Source organism: Bubalus bubalis, chromosome 1 (genome assembly GCF_019923935.1).
Source record: "Bubalus bubalis isolate 160015118507 breed Murrah chromosome 1, NDDB_SH_1, whole genome shotgun sequence".
Classification (NCBI taxonomy): domain Eukaryota; kingdom Metazoa; phylum Chordata; class Mammalia; order Artiodactyla; family Bovidae; genus Bubalus; species Bubalus bubalis.
In genome coordinates, this window is record NC_059157.1 from 21689467 (window position 1) to 21713496 (window position 24030).

General features: G+C 41.4%; 1 protein-coding gene and 1 non-coding gene across 8 annotated transcripts in view; both read right to left on the reverse strand.

The window, feature by feature from the left end:
- DLC1 (DLC1 Rho GTPase activating protein) overlaps positions 1-24030 on the reverse strand; it is a 434197-nt gene that overhangs the window by 43474 nt on the left and 366693 nt on the right. Inside the window, exon 1 of one of the 7 annotated variants that reach the window (XM_006075397.3) lies at positions 2527-2875. The exons of 5 other annotated variants lie outside the window; for them this stretch is intronic. In XM_006075397.3, coding sequence (XP_006075459.2) covers positions 2527-2563 — 37 coding nt within the window. In that variant the 5' untranslated portion in view covers positions 2564-2875. One more of the 7 variants, XM_006075398.3, reaches the window with a different exon arrangement.
- TRNAG-UCC lies at positions 23683-23755 on the reverse strand. Its single transcript has one exon. It is a non-coding gene; the product is annotated as a tRNA-Gly (tRNA).

The following is a 24030-nucleotide window of genomic DNA, read 5'->3' on the forward strand; positions in this document are numbered from 1 at the left end:
CAGAACAATAATAAAATAAACAAAAATAAAAAGGCTTTAAAGGGGCATCCGGTCTCTCACCTTTGCTCCAGAACTATAGGAAAATCCTTTAATTAGTCCAGTGTATTAAAACTTGGAACACTGCCTTCAATTAGCCATAGTTAACTGCTTAACTGTTTATGCTTTTTGGTCTTTAAGGAGTTAGAGGTGGTGTTTCTCCTAAGGTCCACAATTAGGAAGTTAAGACACAGGTAAGTCATTGATATGACACTTCTCATTCTCTGGAGGGAAAGATGAAGTTGGAAGCTACTTAGTCTGATTCTCTGGAGGAGGGAAACCAAGTCAGTTCTCTGTCTTGGGCTTCCAGCCAGTTTGGTGTAAGGTGTCACTCGGCATGAATTAAAATAAAATCTGTTTTTGTCAAAAGCAAAGTTTTAAAACAAGCTGGGAGAGAAAGTCAGTCTGCTGTGCTTCATTTTAAACGCTGAACAGTAGTGCTAATGAAAAAAATATGCACTCAGGTTTGGGCCACGCTGTAAATCTGGCATGCCACAATAAAAGTTAATACACACAATCGCCAACATTTTCTCAGAAAACGTCTCGAAATAACGTCTGAATGCACATCTGCTAACTATTTGACACTCATTTCCCAGGACTTAGTTCTATTAGGGGGACTGTTGACTTACAGGGCACCCCTCCGACCATCTGCTGCAGTCTGCAAGCCAAGATGGCACTAGGTCCCTCCATTAATTTCTCACTTATGCTCTGCAAATTATCTCTGCGGAGGACCAGCCTGCAGGCCAGATGGATGCTGAATTAGTCAACCTCTTGGAGCTGCTGATAGATTTACATCCAGAGTTCTGCTGGGCTATTATTTTCCTTCAAATCTTCAGCAAATAGAGTTTTGAAAAAAACAAAAAAGTAATCTGAGACTCGGTATTCTGCCTTCTTCAGAGCTATGATTTTTTTTTTCCCATCCAAATGCGTCATATACCCCGCCCTCACCAATCTTCCGGTAACGGAGGCTGTGCCTGGACTGCATTCCTCCGCCTCACCGGCCATCACTAAGGCAGCTTCTGAATCCTAAGAATGTACCCATTTGCTAGCCAAGTTGAGTGTAAAATGACTGGGGCAAAGCAAGCTTGGGCAATATTTTCTTCTCCACTCTACATGCAGGGGTTCCCTCCTTCTCTAATTAGCACACACTGGGTACTGAACATCACAGAGACTGTGCTCAGCCCTTGTCGTTTGATCCTCAGCACCTCCCAGCGCGGTAAACACAGTTATGATGCCCATGTGCAGCTAAAGGATGTACGGCGAGGTGTCACTTCCCAGATTCACTCAGCTAGAAGGCTGCAGACCACTATTCCCACCCTGCCGGCCTCACCCAGGGTCCGCGCGCTGGAAAGGCACGCGGAGACTGTTAAGTTACACGTGGCGGCGTCGGTTTCCCGCGGCCAGAGGTGTAACTCCTGCCTAAGGATCAAAGGCTCGGTCCGCGAGGCTGGAGGTGGGGACAAGGACACTGGGGGGCAGAGGTCCAAAAGGCCATCACCTCGATATACGGAAAAAGCCAGATCGCCCGTTGTGCTTCCTTCCTTTTGGCGGCCCCGGGATTCGCGGCGCGCGGGCGCCTCCTCCGGAGCCAAGGGCGTGGGCATCTCCGTGGGGCATTTTAGGAAACCCAGTCCAACGCCCCAGCACGTGAAGGCACAGTTTTCCAGCAAGCGCCCCACATGCAAGCCTTGGGGCTGGCTAAAACAGCTGCAGTACTCTCCAGGAGCAGGCAGCCACCAAAGCAAGACTTTCCTGGCTAAGCCCGAGTTATTTTCCAGTGTTTAAAATATTTGAACAAAAACGGTTGGAAATTAAAAGTTTTTTGGTAAGGTTCACTTTTAAGCAGTTGAACATTTTTTTCCAAGGGTCACCGCAGTCTAAATATCCCTAAATAATAAGATTCTCAAAGGAGTCAACGCTGATTTTGGACTTGTAGCGTGAAGGACAGCAAGCGCCAGCCCTGCAAAGGTCCTCAAAGGGGAGAGTAGAAAGAAGGTCGCTCCGCGCCCCATCGGAGCCAGAGGCCACAGCCTCGGATTTAGAATAAGAATAGAAAGACCGCCAGCGAGGCTGTGCAGAGGGACTACGCGTCTTGCGACCCCGGCCCGGCCCTGTGGCCCCCAGCCCGGCCTGCACCCCCAGCCTGCGCGGGAAGTTATTGTGGGTTTCACTTCATCATTTACGGTCGCCCACCCCCCCACCCTCACCAGCCCGCAGCCCTTCCCAGAGCCCACGGGGCGCGTCAGCCCGCGGCATTAACCGAGATTAAGACCTCCCTCCCGGACGACGACCCTTGTTTTCCCCACACTCCACCTCCTGCACTCCAAGAAACACGGGCCACTCGGTTCCGAGCCTCCTCGGAAAGCGCTGCCAAAGCACAGAACGTCAGGCACCGACTTGACAAGGCAGGGTGACATTTCCTTCGCGGCGGGTTCCCTCCGCAGCTGGCTCTCGCGGCCGGCCGGACGGCAAGGCACAAGTCTAGCTTACGTGTTAGGATCATGGTGTCCGGCTTCTCTCTGCACATCAAGTGCGGCAGGGGACGGCGGGCGCGCGGTGGGGAAATCGAGGCAGCCCCACGCAGCTCGGCTCCGGCGCCGGGACCCACGGCGGCACCCGGGACGCGCGCGTCCCTCCGAGCGATCCTCAGAGCATCCTTGCTTGCCACCCCAGAAAGAACGCGGGGTTTGCCCGAGATCGAAAAGGGGGAGCGCTCAGAGAGCTGAGCCAGAAGCCCGGGAGCGCTGCTGGCTCCTGCCGCAGCGAAGTTCGGCCATGGCCGGGACCGGAGCCCTGCGCCCTCGTACTAGCCGCAGGAGCGCTCTGCCTCCCGCCTAGCCGGCAGGCCGCGCCCTCCTGCAGCGCCCACCCCAAAGGGGAGGAACTAGACCCTGCGCGTCTCCTCCTCCCCGCCGCCGGGGTTTCCAGCAGCGTCTCCCGCCGGCCTCAGGCCCCGCCCTACTCTCCCGGCCCCGCCCCTCACTACCAGGCCCCGCCCCTCCCCTCTTCCCGCGCCGCCCAGTTAGCCCGCCACCGCCCGAGGCCTCCCCTGGCGCTGCCCCCCGTCAAGCCCCTCCCCGTCCCTCCTCCGCCCCGGGCTGGAATGCCTTTCCCCTGGCCGGCAAATCCGCTGAAGGAAGCACCTTCAAGTCTCCCATTAGTGGTCTTGGGGGCAAAGGCAAAGGCTGGACCCTGGGGGCATTTACTTGCTGGGGAGGTCTGGGCTCCACGCTGGGAACACTTTCCCTCATGTTTTTCTTGGTAGGTTTGCACACTTTTTTTTTTTTTTTTTCCACTTGTTATCCTGCCTTTCATCATGACTGGAACCGCATAAATTCCTGGGAACCAAGGCGAGGTGGGGAGGGAGGGGTGAATCAGTGTTTCATTACATGTAAAATGGGAAGACGACAACCTGCCCCTTGGACATTCATCATCCATTGCTAAGGTGCGCAGGGGTACAGAGGAATGTAACTGACGCTGTAGTAGAGAGGGACAGCTGTTACTCCACGTGTCTAGTCTCCTGTGTGCAGCCAGAGCCAAAAGTTTCCTAACCAAAGCCCTTGGGCCACAACCCAGTGCAGCTCCTGGAACTGGTAGAGCAGACTCTAGACTGCAGAATTAGAATCTCTGATGTTGAGAATCTGCATTTTTTTTTCTTTTACAAGCCCTTGGGTGATTCTGGTGCACTGCAATTTGAAGACCCCTGATATAAAAGGAAGCTTTATTTAAAAGGATTACAATTGACTATAATCTCTGTAAAATTAAAAAGAAAAAAACTCTGATAGAGATTGCATGAAAATTTCCTTTGAGGCTAGTCAATGCTTTCTGCCTATTTCCTCTGGGTAAAGAAAACTCTAAACCTATTCATTAAACAAATACATCCAGAGCATTTATTTACCATGAGCCAAACACTGTTCTAGGCTCTGGAGATTCAGCAGTGAGCAAAAAAGATACACATCCCTTCCCTTCTGGAGTATACTTCCTAGTGGGGAAGATGCACAATAAACAAAATAAGTCAGTGAAATATATATAATGTCTTAGAGGGAGATATATAAAGTAGGGGAGGGGACAGGGAAGCTTGAAGCAGAGTCTGTTTTCAAATAGGGTTAAATACAAATGGGAGAATTTAAACTAATCTCTTGATTAGTTTAAAATGTGTTGATTTCATAGCTGGGTCTTAGTTGACATACACAACTTTTTCACCCCATTGCTTCAAAAACAAAAACACTCATTTCACCACTGATTTCCTAATTTACCCAAACCGGAATTGGGCTCTGAGGAGTGGCATCCTGGGAGTGCATGGGGCTCCTCTATTTAACAGTTATTTCCAGGGCTTTTACCTACTTAGAGCTGCTGGGGACCCCAAGATAAGCAAGGGCAGGCCCTTTGCCTGCTCAGAGTTTAGTCTGCTAACAAAGCAAAGGGCTTATGAGAAAGAGGTCCTGTAAGGGCCTGAAAAGTGGGGACCCGACCTGGCCCAAGAAGAAAGAAAAGGGAATGTCCCTCTGTAGTCCAGGAGCTGGAAGAACGCTCAAGACAGCTGCTAGCAAGGGGGAATTCGATTCAGGGGAAACTGGAAAAATAAAGGCAAGAACTTTCAATTCCCTACACTACTATGTTGACAATTTTTAAAAATCCTTAACAGCAAAAAACAATGTAAACCACTATAAAGAAAGAAGGCATCCCATGATCAGATTTGCATTTTGAAATCTTTGCTCAGTGTGTACTTCTTCAAAACTTGAAAAAGAGGAATATTTCCCTAAACTTCCCTTATACAGTAAATTCTCTTGTTTAGAAACAATCCAAACCTTGAAAATATAGATACTCTAAGCCTCTCCTCCAAAACATATCAATTCTCAGAATAAGTTCTTAATGCTTATTATTAGTTGGTTGAAGTTGTATTTTTCTTGAATTAGGTTTCCAGGTGTCTGTGCAAGTCTGATGTACCATCTGCCACTAAGCTATTCATCTTTCCAGAATAAAACCTACTAATGTTAATATTTTTGTCTCAAGTCTCATTCCTTTTTCCTTGATTTTTTAAAAATATCTTTTGATGTGGCCCATTTATTTATTCATTTGTGGCTGTGCTGCGTCTTTGATGCTGCGCAGGCTTTTCTCTAGTTGCAACGAGCGAGGGCTCCTCTTGGCTGTGGTGTGCGGGCTTCTCATTGCGGTGGCTTCTCTTGTTACAGAGCATGGGCTTTAGAGCGCGTGGGCTTCAGTAGTTGTGGTGCATGGGCTTGGTTGCTCTGCGGCATGTGGGATCTTCCCAGATCAGGGATCAAACCCCTGTTTCCTGCATCGGCAGACAGATTCTTTACCACTGAGCTACCAGGGAAGCCTCTTTCTCCTTGATTATTTATGTTGTTTTCTCTTTTTTCATTCCATCTCTTTGGAGGTTTGTGTGACATGGGTTGCTCACCATCTAAAAATAATAGTAACTCCAGACACATTTGCCTTGGTGATGCATTGGTTTTCATATAGCCTTCCCTGAATCTCATCGTCTTCTTCCATTCTTTGGTTTCCTAACATAGCCTGTGACCTGGGCCAAATCCCAAATTTTATTTTTTAAATTCTTACTCCTATTTCCTGAAGAAGGAAATGGCAACCCACTCCAGTACTCTTGCCTGGAAAATCCCATGGATGGAGGAGCATGGTAGGCTCCAGTTCATGGGGTCGCAAAGACTCGGACATGACTGAGAGACTTCACTTCTTCTTCTTCCTCCCATTAGAAATGGATATGCTACATTCAGAAAACTGCTACACTTGTAGAATGTGGTTGAAACAGGACTTTTGAAATAGGTCACTTACCAACTGTGTGATGAATATATTATTTAGCCCCCTAAACTTTAGCTTCATCTTTGAAAAAAGAGGTTTGAAATAGTGCATATCTCATGAGGTTTTTCATGAAGATTGATAAGCTCATGCACATTACAGCTTAGCACATAGTAAGTACTTGATAAGGCTAGACATTATTATTATATATTACTAAATGGGCACATCAAACTAAGCCATGCAATTAGTATTTAAATAACCATCTAGGAGAAGATGAGGAGAAGGCAATGGCACCCCACTCCAGTACTCTTGCCTGGAAAATCCCATGGACGGAGGAGCCTAGTGAGCTGCAGTCCATGGCATTGCTAAGAGTCAGACATGACTGAGCAACTTCACTTTCACTTTTCACTTTCCTGCATTGGAGAAGGAAACGGCAACCCACTCCAGTGTTCTTGCCTGGAGAATCCCAGGGACGAGGGAGACTGGTGGGCTACCGTCTATGGGGTTGCATGAGTCGGACACGACTAAAGCGACTTAGCAGCAGCAGAAGATGAAAACAAAACAAGATTTTGATTTCAACCTTCGTAAATCTGAGCAACCTGTACAAACTGGGGCAAGGAAGAAGTGGGGATGTCATTAAGAGTTAAACACACAGTGGTCCTTTCTGGATGAAAGAAGTTCCCCAGGAAAGAGCAGCATCCTGCCTCTCCATTTAACCATCAACTCATCACCCACGGTTTCATTTGTCTATCACTGGAAGACGCCATTAGCCTGGGTTTGTCAGCCAATGCATGGCATGAGATTTGAATGTTGAAACACTGGACTCCAAGAGGCATGGAATAAGGGAGCCCATTTCCCTGCCCACAGTATATATGGTCCTCTGATATGCCTTTGACAAATGAGAATAAAAAGCCCTCACAGGGACTTCACTGGTGGTCCAATGGCTAACACTCTGTGCTCCCAATGCAGAGGCTCCTGGTCAGGGAGATAGATCCTACATGTCACAAATAAAGATCCTGCATGCCACAACTAAGAAAGATGCAGCCAAATAAATAAATATTTTAAAAAACATCACAAATTACCCCAGGTTTTGTTGCTACTGTAGCTGCTGCTGTTCTCAATGGTAGGCCAAAACCAACAACAAAAGAAAATATTGGACATAAGGACCTGTGATGCTGATCTTCATTTCCTGCCACACTCCTCTCAGTTGGAGCATCAATTTCAGGGAAGTTATTCACAAGGATAGCCAGACCCTGTCATCTACATGGATGTTTTCACGTTCAAGGGCTGTATTACCAAGGCAAACAAATCACATGGCGAACTTCTAAACTGCCAAACAGAAGGCTGGGTGACTAATTGGGCTACCCTTTGATTCCCGTGTGTGGTGCTTCAGTTGTGTCCGTTTTGCGACCCACCAGGTTCCTCTGGGAGAAGGCGATGGCACCCCACTCCAGTATTCTTGCCTGGAAAATCCCATGGACGGAGGGGCCTGGTGGGCTGCAGTCCACGGGGTCGCTAGGAGTCGGACACGACTGAGCGACTTCACTTTACTTTTTCACTTTCATGCATTGGAGAAGGAAATGGCAACCCACTCCAGTGTTCTTGCCTGGAGAATCCCAGGGACCGGGCTGCCGTCTATGGGGTCGCACAGAGTCGGACATGACTGAAGCGAAGCGACTTAGCAGCAGCAGCAGCAGGTTCCTCTCTCCATGGGATTCTTCAGGCTCTTTTCTGATGATTAATATTATGTATCATTGATATTGCCCCAGGGCATCCTTCTTGCTTTTTTTTTTTTCCCCCATTAAAGAAAAGAATAGAACTCAGGTATCTACAGGCAGTCATGCAGATAATGCCGATGAGGAAAGCAAGTCATAGTGGGATGGCGAGAAGTTGAGGAACCCAGGGCCCCTCCAAGAGGGCAGTGCCACTCAGGCTCACTTGGTTCTTGGCTTGTGTTAACACAGCAACCCATTGTCCTGGGTTTAAAGATTTTTTTTCAAGAGCCCCTAGATTTCTAAATTTTTATACCACATGTCCCAATTTTTAGATGCTGGCAACTAATTAAAAAAAAAAACACTGAAACCCATCCCTGTTTCAACTTTAGGCTTCATTTAGCCCTGGGGCAGCTAGCTTAAACCTCTGTTCTAGTGATACAAGCCAAGCACTCTCTTTAAAAATTTATTTCTCTCCCACAGGAACTAAAAGACTTCTGCACTTGGAGAATGTTGTAATATAATTTGTGTTCAATGGACCATTGTGAAATGTGTGTGGGAAATAGTTTTTTATTTTTACTGTTCAAAGGAAATGTGATAAATACTAGAAAGTAGTGAAATAGTTTGTAAACAGTATACGATTCAGAGAAATAATTAAATTTGAAATTTAATGGTTGTCCTTAAAACATTCATTTATGGTGAAGCTTCCATGGCCCAAATCTGGATTTTTTTCCCACCGTCTACCCTGGTATTCAGCCTTTTCCAAAATATTTGAAACTCAGATGCCAGCGGGTATAGGATGGTGAAAGAAGAGAAAAGGCAAGGTTTAGGAGGGGAAATGAATTAGCCTGCTTGTAATTCTACCTACAATAGCGGAGCCTGGCGGGCTACAGTCTGCAGTGTCGTAGAGTCGGACATGACTGAAGTGACTTAGCATGCACGCATGCACACGATAGCTCTCTTATTCAGTCAGGCCATTTTTTGACTACATCTTTTGAACACATGAAGTTTAAAATATGGGGAAGGTTAACAATCTATCAGTCAGTTTTAGTTCAGAGGAGGAAGTCCCTTGTTCCTGCATAAAGGTGGGAAAAATCAATTTTCTGGATAATCACTTAAGCCTCAAATATGATCCAGCCTAGCACAGAACTTTTATTATTCAACAAATATTTATCAAACCCTAGAAGAGGCAATGTGCTGATGAAACAAAATTGAACAGGAATAAATAGGTTCTGGGATGTTATGTACAGAATGGTGATTATAGTTAATAACATCTTACTGCATATTTGAAAGGCTTCCCAGGTGGCACTAGTGGTAAAGAACCCGCCTGCTAATGCAGGAGACGTAAGAAACTTGGGTCCAATCCCCGGGTCAGAAAGATGCCCTGGAAGAGGAAATGGCAACCAGTATTCTCGCCTGGAGGGGTTCTGGGTTCCTCACTTCTTGCCATACCACTGTGACTTGCTTTCCTCACCAGCATCACCTGAGTGTCTGTAGAAACCTCAGTTCTATTCTCTTTTTTAGTGGGAAAAATGAAAGAAGGATGCCCTTGGGGAGTATCAATGATATATAATATTAATCATTAGAATAGAGCCTGGAGAATCCCATGGACAGAGGAGTCTGGTGTTTACAGTCCATAGGATCTACAGAGTCAGACATGACTGAAGTGACTTAGCACGCATGCATATTTGAAAGTTGTTAAGAGTAGATCTTAAAAGCTCTCACCATAAGAAAAAACAATTTGCAACAATTTGTGGTTCAGTTCACTTCAGTTCAGTCACTCAGTGGTGTCTGACTCTTTGAGACCTCATGGACTGCAGCACGCCTGTCCATCACCCCAGGACCATCCCTGTCCATCACCAACTCCATGAGCTTACTCAAACTCAGGTCCATCGAGTCAGTGATGCCATCCAACCATCTCATCCTCTGTCATCTCCTTTTCCTCCCACTTTCAATCTTTCCCAGAATCAGGGTCTTTTCAAATGAGTCAGTTCTTTGCATCAGGTGACCAAAGTATTGGAGTTTCAGCTTCAGCTTCAGTCCTTCCAATGAACACCCAGGACCGATCTCCTTTAGGATGGACTGGTTGGATCTCCCTATAGTCCAGCGGACTCTGAAGAGTCTTCTCCAACACCACAGTTCAAAAGCATAAATTCTTTGGTGCTCAGCTTTCTTTATAGTCCCATCTCACATCCATACATGACTACTGGTAAAACCATAGCTTTGACTAGACGGACCTTTGTTGGTAAAGTAATGTCTCTGCTTTTTAATATTTTGTCTAGGTTGGTCATAGGTTTTCTTCCAAGGAGCAAGCATCTTTTAATTTCATGGCTGCAGTCACCATCTGCAGTGATTGTGGAGCCCCCCAAAATAAAGTCTGTTACTGTTTCCATTGTTTCCCCATCTACTTGCCATGAAGTGATGGTACCGGATGCCATGATCTTAGTTTTCTGAATATCGAGTTTTAAGCCAACTTTTTCACTCTCCTCTTTCACTTTCATCAAGACGCTCTTTAGTTCTTTTTTGCTTTTTGCCCTAAGTGTGGTGTCATCTGTGTATCTGAGGTTATTGATATTTCTCCTGGCAATCTTGATTCCAGCTTGTGCTTCATCCAGCCTGGCATTTCGCATGATGTACTCTGCATATAAGTTAAATAAGCAGGGTGACAATATTCAGACTTGGCAAATTCCTTTCCCAATTTGGAACCAGTCTGTTGCTCCATGTCCAGTTCTAACTGTTGCTTCTTGACCTGAATACAGATTTCTCAGGAGGCAGGTCAGGTGGTCTGGTATTCCCACCTCTTGAAGAATTTTCCAGTTTGTTGTGATCCATACAGTCAAAGGCTTTGACATAGTCAATAAAGCAGAAGTAGATGTTTTTCTGGAACTCTCTTGCTTTTTTGATGATCCAACAGATGTTGGCAATTTAATATCTGGTTCCTCTGCCTTTTCTGAATCCAGCTTGAACATCTGGAAGTTCACGGTTCATGTATTGTTGAAGCCTGGCTTGGAGAACTTTGAGAATTACTTTGCTAATATGTGAGATGAGTGCAATTGTGCAGTAGTTTGAGCATTGTTTGGCATTGCCTTTCCCTGGAATTGGAATGAACACTGACCTTTTCCAGTCCTGTGGCCACTGCTGAGTTTTCCAGATTTGCTGGCCTATTGAGTGCAGCACTTTCACAGCATCATATTTTAGGATTTGAAATAGCTCAACTGGAATTCCATCACATCCACTAGCTTTGTTCATTGTGATGCTCCTAAGGCCCACTTGACTTCGCATTCCAGTATGTCTGGCTCTAGGTGAGTGATCACACTATTGTGGTTATCTGGGTCATGAAGACCTTTTTTGTATAGTTCTGTGTATTCTTGCCATCTATTCTTATAATATTTGTGGTGACTGATGTTAATTAGACTTATTCTAGATTTATCACAGTGATCATTTTGCAATATATACTTATACTGAATCATTATGTTATACTCCTGAAACTGATATAATGTTATATGTCAATTATGTCTCAATTTGGGGCTTCCCTTGTGGCTCAGCTGGTAAAGAATCAGCCTGCAATGTAGGAGACCTGGGTTTGATCCCTGTGTTGGGAAGATCCCCTGGAGAAGGGAAAGGCTACCCACTCCAGTATTCTGGCCTGGAGAATTCCATGGACTGTACAGTCCATGGGGTTGCAAAGAGTTGGACACGACTCAGCGACTTTCACTTTCATATCTCAATTTTAAAAAAACTTCAGTAAATGACAAACACAAACAAAAAACAGAATATAAAGAGAAGGCTTGGAAGAGAAAGCTCTTCGGTAGACAGTAGAAGCAAATAGAGTCTGCCACAGTTCACTGGTGTGCCGGACACACTGAATTCTCAATCTTGATTTGGTAAAGCATGCTTTCCTGAGAGAATTATAATATTCACAGAATCTCCTTTGAAAGGCTATTTCATTTAATAGCTGAGATAGTTAATCAGCCCAAGGCCTCACAGCCCCAAATGGCAGAGAAGTGACCCCAGGACACCTCATCAGTTCCTCTGCCACCCCCACCTCCCATCTGTGCTTCACCAAGGAGGCTCTGATCCTTTCAAGTGGCCTTTGACAACACAAACATCAGGCCAGAGAAAAGTAAAAACTGGGATCCTTTTTGAATCCACAGAAGAAAATGGCCTAATTTCCCACTGAATTAGACAATTTTAATGGCATGCTTTTGATTCTTTGTCTATTCTGACATTATTCTCAATTGAACAGGATTTTTTTTTTTTTTGAGCTTGTAGCAAATAACTTATTGAAAGCTGAGGATGGACAATGTTATTTTTATAAGAATTAATAATATTTAATCTTTTGCTTTCTTATTTAACTTTTGTGACTATAAAATATTCATTGTTTAGAAATTTGGAAAATATGAAAAAGTATAAAGAAGAAAATAAAAACCTTCTCATAATTGCACTACCAGAGACAACTGGAGATGATTGAGATTTCTATGTCTCTCTTCCCAGTCTGTTTTTCTAAGGACAGATCCTTTATTTTACAACATTGGAATCATAGTGTATATTGTTTGTAATATTTTCTTTCACTTCATATAACAAGAATATAGCTTTTTAAAGTTGCTTCGTATTTCTTCTTATGGATATACAACAAGTCATCAATCAATATTGAACTTCAAATTTTTCACCATTTTTCCTTTAATGGACATCCTTGAATAAAAAATTTTAAAGACCAAGGATGATTATTTCCTGCAGGAAAATTCACTTACTTCAAATTAAGAGATAGAAAGACATTAGGACATTTGATATATATTTCTAAATCGTCATCCAGAAAGTCTGTACTTATTTTACATTTTCACCAGTGTTTGAATGTACCCATTTCTCTACAATGTTAAGCATCGTAACATTATAATTTCCATGACTAATTTAATAAGCAAAAATATATTATCTCATTATTAAGTCTAAGTCATTTCAGTCGTGTCCGACTCTGTGCGACCCCAGAGACGGCAGCCCACCAGGCTCCCCTGTCCCTGGGATTCTCCAGGCAAGAACACTGGAGTGGGTTGCCATTTCCTTCTCCAATGCAGGAAAGTGAAAAGTGAAAGGGAAGTTGCTCAGTCGTGTCCGACCCTCAGCGACCCCATGGACTGCAGCCTTCCAGGCTCCTCCACCCATGGGATTTTCCAGGCAAGAGTACTGGAGTGGGGTGCCATTGCCTTCTCCAATTATTAAGTCTACACTTGTTTGAATATTAAACTGGATTAATTTATTATAGTAAAATATATGTAACATAAAATTTATTTTAACCACTTTTAAGTGTACAGTTCAAAGGCACTGAGTACATTCACATCATTTTTCCAGCTGTCACTACTATCCATTGCCAGAGTTTTGTCATCCTCCCCAGCTAATTCCCCATTCTTCTTTCCCCAGCCTCTGGGAACCACTGTTCTACTTTCTGTCTCTGGGAATTTGACTATTCCGTGTAACTCATATAACTGAAATCATACAGTATTTGTCTTTTTGTGCCCAGTCCTTTCGTTATACTGGTTGAGTGTTTTCATATTTATTAACCAGTGATAATTTTAAAACTTGCCTATTTAATCCCACAGTTTTGTTCTTTTTTTTTCTGATGAAGCATTTTGTCTTTTCTTAAAGATATTAACCATTTGTCATTTGTCCCTATAAAAATATTTTTAGTAGTTTGTTATCTGCCTTTTAAGCTTGATTATGATATTTAAAAAAATTAACCAACAAAATTCAAAGATCTTATTTGTTTTTCTTAATGATTAACTAGGAATTTACTTAAGTAGTTTTCCCAATGTGGTGTGAAGCCAGAAATGCTAAGACACAAAATCAATTTGCAAAGCAAGGTCATTTAACAGGTGGGACTTTTGCTTTAGTTATAAGTTTCATTATTTACTCAAAGAAATATTCTAGGTATCTTATTTGATTTTTCTGTTTAGCATTACATATAGATGCTATATATAGAGTAAGGCCTCCATAAAGACTTACTGCAAAAGGCTCGCAGGTTTAGTGTATAAGTTGGAGACTTAGGGGCATTGAGTTTCCATAGTTTTGAAAATCTGCGTGAAATCATTCACAAGTTTGTTTTTACAAACAAGATGTTTTGTGTTCACTTGAGTTGTAATGCGTTGCTTTTCTTCATAGTAGACTGCATCTTAAAATAAAAATACTATGGCATGGGTTAGGGCGACTGCCTGAAAAATAATAAACAGCTCTTTTTCTCAGCTGCTAACTGCAGCATGTTGGCCATTATAGTATTATTTCTGGAAACCCCTACACAGCTCCAGATCATTAACTTACTTTAATGGCCAGAAGGAGAATGAAGCTGCAGTCAGTCGTTAAGCTTGGCTTTTCATGCATAGCTAACTCAGTCAATTATCTCTTATGAATTCAGTTGAATTAAGCTGCTTGGGGGGAACTAAATGACAACACATTAGACATTTTAAAAATAGCCCTGGTTATAGGAGTCATGAATTGTGAAAGACTGACATTTGAAGATTTATCAGGAGAGACCAGAGTAGGCTGACTCTCTCCTATACAAATGTTCTACTGCTGGACTCACAGCTATTTCTGTATTGATTATTGTAATCTTTTTCATGGGTTGACAAAACAAACATACAATAAAGGGTAAAAAAAATTAGAAAAGCCCACTGAATGTCACAACTGAGTTCTCCAGGTCTGAATTAGAAAAATGAATGTGTGAGGGTCCTTCAGTCCATGCATGTGTAGAAGAAAGAATGCTGATGCAACTCACGTTCCTGCCCTGGTCACAGACTCTATGAGTGACATTGAGTTGCTTGCATAATACTATCACTTGTTCCTTAGTTTATCTTAAAAATTATATGCATTAGATATATATGATATGTTTGTATTATGCTTTATTGTGCTTTGCTCAGTGCTCAGTTGTGTCCAACTCGTTGTTACTCTATGGACTGTAGCCCACCAGGCTCTTCTGTTGATGGGATTCTGCAGGCAAGAATACTGGAGTGGGTTGCCATTTCCTTCTCTAGGGGATCTTCCCAATCAAGGGATCAAACTTGCGTCTCCTGCATTGGCAGATGTTTTCTTTACCACTAAGCCACCTGGGAAGCCTCTATATTTTATTACAGATAAATAAAAATAGATATAACTTATATGACAAGGATACTGGATCATTTAGCTTTAGGCTGAAGACATAATATAATTTGGAGGTGAACATTATTATCACAAATAAGATATTTAACTCAGAGAGATTATACTTAGCAGCTTGCTTGATTTAACACTGTTAAGAGCGGAAGAAGCAAAACTTGATCCTGGGTCTCTCTGCAGTGATACTTGTGAGCTCGGAGCAGGTTTTTCGGTCTCACCTTTTCTAGAATGTAAATTGAGGGGATGGGACCAGCGGTTCTCTCAGTTCCTTTCAGCCATCTATAGATTCTAGTTTGTCCTGACTTACAGTGTAAAGCTGAATTTACACTCACATTCCTTTCCTTGTTTAGAGCTCTAACATATCCAACTTTCAAAAAATCTACTAATTTAAAAAAAGAGTGGAAAGGAAGAAGCATCCACTCTTTCGGCCACCATGCCTCACACCAATTCAAAACAGAACATGGTGTCCCCTGAGTATGCTGCTGCAAATCCCAGGATTGCACACCTGCTTGGCCGAACTCTTTTCCCGTGACAGGCAGTTTCTCATGTACAGAGCCACATTTCTTGAAAATCCCCAGGGAAAGCTGAACAACCTTCTTGACCATCACTGAGGCCTCATGAGGTATGTGGTGTGGTCCCTACACATGCTCGTGAAATTCAGACCATGCAGTGTGGTTTTGTAGAATTTCAAGGCTCTTTGCCAAAATGATCTTCTTAAAAATGATCTCTTCCTTTTTTCCTGTGTCATTGTTCTAATTTGCCGATCATATTTTGATTTTAATCTTCTCACCTGGGTTTTGAAATGGAATGCCTGTATTTGTGTGATTTCTTTCACACTTTTCACTAAGAGTTATTTTCCACTTTTCATACACTTAGTCTCTCTTCAAAATTTATTCTTTCTAAGAAACCTATTGTGATTGTTATAAAAGAATATAAAATCACCATGGCAAAGTATTACTGATAGAATATTTTGGACCCAAGCCTTTCCTCACAGTGATACAAACAGTTTTAAAACAACTACCAAACTAATAAAAAGATGACAATATGTGTTCTGGCTGTCTTGCTTTTATGCACTAAAACCTGCTACATCTGAGCCATTATCTATTACGTTTGGCATGTAACAATACTCTTTTGCGTAGTGCTCTTAAATATAAATGAAACATATTTATGAAATTATATAAATGAAAATATAATTATATAAATGAAATTTATATTTATGAAATTATATAAATGAAAATATAATTACATAAATGAAATTTATATTTCTATAATGAAATTTCATTTTCAATAACATTCAATAATTGAGCAGGATATTTTTGGGGATTTTTTTCTGATCTTTTTCTTCTCTCATCTTCCATTTCCCACCTCCAAAATGTTTTTTTTTCCACTTTAATAGACCAAATATTTCACATTCTGGAAAAGGTAAAACTATGAAGACAGTCAGACAGAAAAGAAGGTCAGTAGTTGCCAGGGGTTAGAAGGGAGGGAAAGTGACCAGGTGAAGTATGGAGGATTTTTAGGGCAGTAAAACTAGTCTGTGTGATACTATACGGTAGACACATATCATCATACATTTGTCCAAAGCCATGGAATGTCTAACATTAAGACAGAATATTGTGCACATTGGGCAATAATGATCTGTCAGTGTAGGTTCATCCATCGTGACAAAGGTACCGCTCTGGTGAGGGATGTTGATAAAAGAGGTGGCTATGCATGTGGGGGAAGGATTGGAGTTATATGAGATATTCCTTCCTCTCAATTTCACTGTGAACATACATCTGCTGGAGAATATAAAGCCTATTAAAAAATATGAGAGGCTTTAGAAGAACATGGAATCTCAAATGATAAGGACACCAAACACCATAACTGTTTTGGTGTCCCATAAAGAGTGAATATAGAAAATGGACCAAAGGGGCAACATCTGAGTTCATGGTAACTGAGGATTTCTCAGGACTGATGAAAGACTTCAATTCACAAGTACAGGAGGCATAATGTATACCAAGAAGAATAAACAAATCCACATCTCGACACCATCTAGTGAACCTGCAGAATATTACTAAAAGAAACAAATATTAAAAGCACTTGAGAGAAAAGAGAAATCATCTACAGAAAATGGTAATTAGATTGATGGTGTACCTCACAACAGCAAAAATGCAACTCAGAGAACAGTGGAATATCTTCAACTTGGGGTGGGGAGATAACTTTGAAGTATGTGCTCCCCCCACCAAATTTTTTTTAAGGATGAAGGTAAAAAAACATTTTCAGATAATTAAGAATAGAAGGAGTTACCAACCAACAGAACTTTCCTAATGGAGATTTGGAAAGACATACTTAAAGAAAAGGGAAAACGACCTTAAAAGTCTGAGATTCAAGAAAGAATAGAGAGCAAAGAATGCAGGTAAATTGTGAAGAAAATTTGTCTATGGAAAATAAAAACAGTATTAACCATGATAATAACAGGTTTATTTGTGGAGCTTAAAAAAGCCAACTACAGAGACAACAGTAAGTCAGGAAAGAATAATTGGAGTAGAGTGTTCTAAGGTCCTTGTGTTTATTTACTAAGTATGTATAGCAAAATTTCAAGAATAATCTCTAAAAGAATAGAAATAGTGCATTACTTCTAAATTAGCATAGGGAAAAACTGGAATGAGAAAACAAAGATTTTGAAATGTTTTGAAACAAAAAAGGCAGAGGATAAAGACATAGGAGAGAGCAGGTCAAATGAAAAACACAAAATGAGGGGACACATATATTCAAGTATATTGGTATTTGTCAGCAGTAATAAATATAAATGGTCTCAAGTTGTCACGTAAAAGCCGAAACTTATAGATTATATTGGTCTCTTAAAAATAAAAATACAGCTATATATATTATTTGAACTACATTGAAAAGATTGGAATATGGAAAGGCTGAAAGTAAAAGAATAGAAAAGAATTCACCAACCAAATACAAATCTAAAAAAATTAGGGTAGCTACATAAATACAAATAAAAGGCTTCGATTCAAAAAGGACTATAAATGATGAAAAGTTACTCTACGGCACTAAAAAGCTCATTTAATGAGGAAAATAAAGTAATTCTGAAGCTGTGTGCCTCTAATAAAATAACCTCAAAATTTACAAAGCAAATATTTGAAGAATTTGAGGGAGAAATGGACAAATATCATATTGGTGAAAGATTTCTACTTCTCTCAATTCTGGATAGGTTGAGTAGGCAGAAAGAAAAGTAAAATAGGCAAGTTTTAATGACCATGTATAGATATCTGTACCCATCAATTAAAAAAAAGAATATATACATTCTCAACATTGCAATATTAAGACCAAGCAAACCAGACAAAACAAAACCACTGACCATATACTAAGCCATAATGCAAATCTCAACACATTTTAAAGAAGTGGTATCATGTCAACCACTGTGGTAGTTTTAAAACACGTCACAAAACCTTTTGCAATCCTCTCAAGTGATAGAATCAATGTCCCCTCTCCTGGAACCCAGGCGGTCCTTGTGACTTTCAGTGACTAGAACGTGGCCTAAGGGCTTCTGCCCTTAGGTGGGTTAGAGAAAGTCATGTAGCTTCAGCAAGTTTTTCTTGGACAGTTGCTCGCTCTGGTGTCTTCCATGTAAGACGTTTGGCTGCCCTGAGTTCCTGATGTGGAACCTCCAAATAGAAAGGCCAGGAAAGAGATGCCAGAAGAAACCCAGCTGTTTTGAGTTTCCTCAGCCCAGGCACCAGTCATGTGAATGGAGATCCCAATTCCAGTCACTTTCTGACTGCAACTGTCCAAGAGACTCTGAGGAATGCCTAGGTGAGTCCAGTCAACCTCCAGAGGAAAATGCATACGTGATTGCTATCACACTCTACCCCTAGTAGTTTGTTCTACAGAAACAGATACTCAGAACCACCACATTCTCTGACCAAAATGCGAATAAGTTAGAAATCAACAACAACAATACCCGCCACCACTCCAGTATTCTGGCCTGGAGAATTCCATGGACTGTATAGTCCATGGGGTCACAAAGAGTCGGACACGACTGAGTGACTTTCATGTTCACTCATAATTTAAGAAACTACTAAATATCTCAGGACTGAAGAAGAAATTATAATGGAGAATGTTAAATACTGAATGACAGTGAAAGTAGTGTATATTTTAAATGGTGAAACAGAGTGGAAACAAGTATTTGATAAAATATATTAACTTAATTATTTATATTAGCAAAGAAGAAAGGCTAACTATTAATAAAGCAGCTTTGAAAAAGAATGAGGGAATTAACTCAAAGAAGGCAAAATAAAGAAATTAATAAAAGAGCAAAAATTAATAAAATTAGAGGATAAGAAAGGCATAGAAAACAAGTAGTGAATAAACACATGGCAAGATACTTAAACTGGCTAGTAATAAAAAATGAAAATCAAGACCGTATTTTACATATACAATACTTACAATGAGAAAGTCTGACAATGTCAGGAAATGTTGGAAAGATGAGAGCCCATTTATATTGCTAGTTCAACCTCCTAGGAAAGCAATTTCATATTCATTTTAAAGCTGAACACTGTCTATGCTATGACCCAGTAATTCTGCTGAGGCTTGTTGCCTAGAGAAACTCTTGCAACTGTGCATCTAGAAAACTGAAGGAAGTGTGCACTAGTATTATATTAGGAAAAACTGGAAATAATCTAAATGTCCATCTAATGGAGAACAGATCTTTTAAAATGGCATGTTTACACAGAGGAATACTACACGAGCAGTGAAAGTAAGTGAGCCATAGCTACATGGAACGACACGGACAACTCTAAAACAATGTTGGGTAAAATATCAACATTAAAAATGAAGCCTTACATGGTAAAAACATTTCATAAAATGTAGCTGCTACTGCTAAGTTGCTTCAGTCGTGTCCGACTCTGTGCAACCCCATAGACGGCAGCCCACCAGGCTCCCCCGTCCCTGGGATTCTCCAGGCAAGAGTACTGGAGTGGGGTGCCATTGCCCTCTCTGCATAAAATGTAGAGGGAATAATACTGGAGTGGGCCTCCATTTCCCTCTCCAATGCATGAAAGTGAAAAGTGAAAGTGAAGTCTCTCAGTCGTGTCCGACTCTCAGCGATTCCATGGACTGTAGCCCGCCAGGCTCCTCCATCCATGGGATTTTCCAGGCAAGAGTACTGGAGTGGGGTGCCATTGCCCTCTCCACATAAAATGTAGAGGGAATAATAAATTCAACATTCTGGATTGTGTTAGTCTCTGGAGTCAAGGAGATTAGCTAGGGTAGAGTGCATAGGTAGCTTTAACAGGAAAGGTAACTTCAGATATTTAGTTGGGTTTGGGGTCAATGGCTTGTTGTATTATTATACTTTATAATTTATATTCACATACATTTTCTTGTTGGTATTAAATATTACATCACTAAGATTTTAACTGACATAATCCTGGAGAAAATTTGTTTATTATACTGATAAGAATCCTGCAACTTCCATTTATTTGCTGCATGACTGTGGAGAAGTAACTTTATTTTCAAATTTTATTTGCCTTATACATACATGGCAATGGGCTTCCCCAGTGGCTTAGCTGTAGAGAATCCACCTGTAATGCAAGAGACGCAGGAGACTTGGATTCAATCCCCAGGTTGGGAAGATCCCCTGGAGGAGGAAATGGCAACCCACTCTAGTATTCTTGCCTGGAAAATTCCAGAGACAGGCAGCCTGATGGGCTACGGTCCATGGGGTGCAAGAAGTCAGACAAGATTAAAGTGACCAAGCAACAGCAGCATACAAGGCAACAATAATACCTTCTTGGGTAGTTGTGAGGATTAAAATAGATAATGTTTATAAAGGGCTCAATATTTACTTATATATGAACTTATTAAAAAATAGGAACTGAAACTGTAACTCAAAAATCTGTTTTGGGGGTACATGTGCATATTTTATCTGTTTAAACGTCTCAATATACTATATTTATAGCTGCAACTATATTACACTGCTATTTTATTTGTGTCTTAAAAGGATTCTTTCTCTTTTAATTATTGTACTATTATTGTGTGTTGTAGTATTATTGAAAATTTCCAGAACTAGTGACTTAATGAAACTAAAAACACTTAACTTTTTAATATCTAAATTTTTCATTCAAAGCGATCCCCTACAGCTATCTTATTTTCTCCTTTTACCTTCATTTGCATTATGAAAGCTAAATAATATTATGATGGTAATAGTAGTAATAATAATTTGACTCTATAAAGGAACAACTGTGTGTGCGTGTTCTGTTGTTCACTCGTGTCCAACTCTACAATACCATGGACTACAGCCTGCCAGGCTCCTCTGTTCATGGGATTCTCCAGGCAAGGATACTAGAGTAAGTGGCCATTTCCTCCTCCAGTGGATCTTCCTGATCCAGAGATTGAACAAACATCTCCTGTGTCGCCTGCATGGGCAGGCAGATTCTTTCAACATTGAGCAACCCGGGAGGCTGCAAAGGCACATCTACTTTCTGCTATTAAAGCTTATTCTTATTGCATAGCATCTAAGACATGAGACTTTCATGTTTATTTCAGTTCTATGTTTTTAAAAAAGTTGTATCATATTGCTATCGCTCATGCTATTAGAATGTCTAAAGTTGGGAAGATAAAATCCAACACAGGGTTACAGAAAGGTTTCTAACATTTCTTAGCACAGAGATCCAGAGGGAAAAGCAAACCCCAAAACTTAATCTGGAAGTGACAAGACATTGCTGGTTAGTTCTGACTTAACCTGGTTCTGATATAGCCCTACTCCTGAAAGACACTTTGAAATCTGCATTGAATTTAGAAAGAATGAAGGAACACTGATGAATGTGGTATAAATTTTAAATCTTACTGGGATACTCAACCTCATATTAAGGCTTTTATTAGCAAAACAAACAGTGTTAGATATGAATCTAACAGTTCACAATTTATATATTTTTTCTTTATTTGTCTGGTAGGGTAGGTTTGCATATCTGTGTCTAAGAGCCACACTTCAGTCAAAAGAACGATTTTGCTCATGAGGCTATAATAGAAACTGAACACAATAGTCATTATTTCTGGGATTCTTCCTCAGAACTGAGATTTTAAATAATAATCTCAGTCTCCCAGGGGAGTGAGAGATCTAACCCCAAACCCTGACCTAAATAAATCTCAAGGGCAGAACTGAAGAATGGCAAGTTTAGGGAAGCTAACTTAGTATACACAGATTTACTTCCCCCCTTTTCAAAATGAATGCAGTGCTTCTTCATACAGCTTTGTGACCTAAATTGTTCTATCCCAGTAGCTTTCATTCTATCGCCAACCTCAAATCCTGAACTCAGAAAAGAAAGTTCTTTCATGCTCATTTTCAGATCTTGTGGCTCCCACTGACAAAGCTTCATCTGGATATTCCACAATTAGGAAGAGGTAGGAGCCTTTACCCGAAAACTACATGCATGGTGCGTGAAGAAGCAGGTCTGCTGTGACCGAGGCTAAGGTTTAAACAATGTTTGAGGGGACACCCTGTGACTGAGAAAAGGAGGCTGTCAGAGATGTAGAACCCAGTTTTGGTTTCTAGGCCACCAACAGCCACTCAGGAACTAAAGGGAGAAACTTCAACTAAATCCTGAGAGTGTGTGTGTGTGCAGGTGTATGTAACACACAAATGGGGCACACATATGCTGGCATTTCCTCATAGAGGGCTTAAGAGGGTTTTCCCTAAAGACCTATCTGTTAGCTTTTAGCCTTGATGCTTACTTCTCACTCTTCCAGAACAGGAAACACCCAGTTTGATCAGTAATAAGGTAAATAATATGTATTTTTTTTAGGAAGCTGATTGGAAATCTCTCAGCAGAAACAAGGTACAGAAGGCACAATCTTATTCCTAGTCTCCTGACAAAGCTTAACTGATGCAAACTTTCAAAACCTCTCTGTTTGCACTTCCTTGTCCGAATCCCACCCAAGAATCAGGCTCTCTTCCTAACTTCTTGTTCATATGTGAACCCTATTCTTTTTCTTTAATTTCCCTGAAATTCCAAAACAGTGTGACTAAGCTGCCCCATGATAGTCTTGACATTAATAATCACCTCCTTTCCTACTCCCAGAACTCACTCTGAAATAGTCTCTTTCTTTCCTAGGGACAAAGTATCGACTCAACCTCTCTTGCCTCCTACAAAGGGCAGGCAAAGCCCTACTGAGGCAAAGACCTGCTCACCATCGGTTTGTAAAAATCTCCGTATTTGTCCTTTCTTTGTCTACTCCTCACCTCATTCTACAATTCTTCCCGGCTCTATGCAGATCCACCTACACCTTCAAATCTCCCCAGACAAACACAGACAACATTAACATTTCCCAGGTGCTCCTTTATGGTGGATGACTGTGTCCTGCATCTTCAGAAAGGCAAAGAGATCCCATAAACTTGGCCAGCCTTCCCACCAGCTGGAAGAACATCTGTACATAGGAAGGAACGCGATATAAACAAACTAGCATCCCGACTGGCTGGGGCTGGGATAAAACAGGTGCCTATGAGACCAAAGGCTCCATTAACAGTCACTGGGGTCATCAGGCCTCTTGTTTGCACTTGGTTTGGGAAAGCTTGCCTAAATGAATTACTCACAGAGTCTGAAACTGAGACTCCATGCTGTTGGTAACCACAATACTTGTTTACAGAACTCTTCCAAAGGATGTAATAGGCATTTCCCAAGATCTGTCAGCTCTGGGTCAGGATTAAATCAGCCATTTGTCTCTGAAGGGTGTAATACTGCCTGTAAAACCAACACCACCAAAATGTCTTTTGCAGCCTGTGGTGTATACATGTATGCATGTGTGTGTGTGAATATATATTCCCCCAACCCTTTTAGAAGCTTAAGAGAAACATACAGGAAAGACAAGACTCTGGTTGGGTCAGGAGAGGATTTTCTTTTTTTACATGCACCATCTGTTTTCAACAACCATTATTTTGGTTAGAAAACATTTAATGAGTGTTTTCTTTTTCTCCCCTTCTTAAAATATTATATTTTTATTTATTTTTGGCCATGCCACACAGTATGTGGAACCTCAGTTCTCTAGCCAGGAATTGAACCTGTGCCCCCTGCATTGGAAGCACAGAGTCTTAACCACTGGACAACCAGAGAAGTCCCAATGAGTGTTTTGTTTTAAAATTCATCTCACCCTAATCAAAGGATCATAACCAAAGAGAAGTGATGGAGAATAAGAATTGGAATGGTTTGCCCAGCAGGCCCAGTGAGTCCTTTAAAGGTATATTTCTTTCTTCTAATTACATTAGACAGTGATTGGAAGGATGGTCACTAATAATAAGGGTTTCATTGTCTCTCCAGTTTTCTTTGTTGCCCATACCCTAATGACTCATTCTGTGGTACTTTACAAGGAGCCCTGGAGGAGCCCTGGT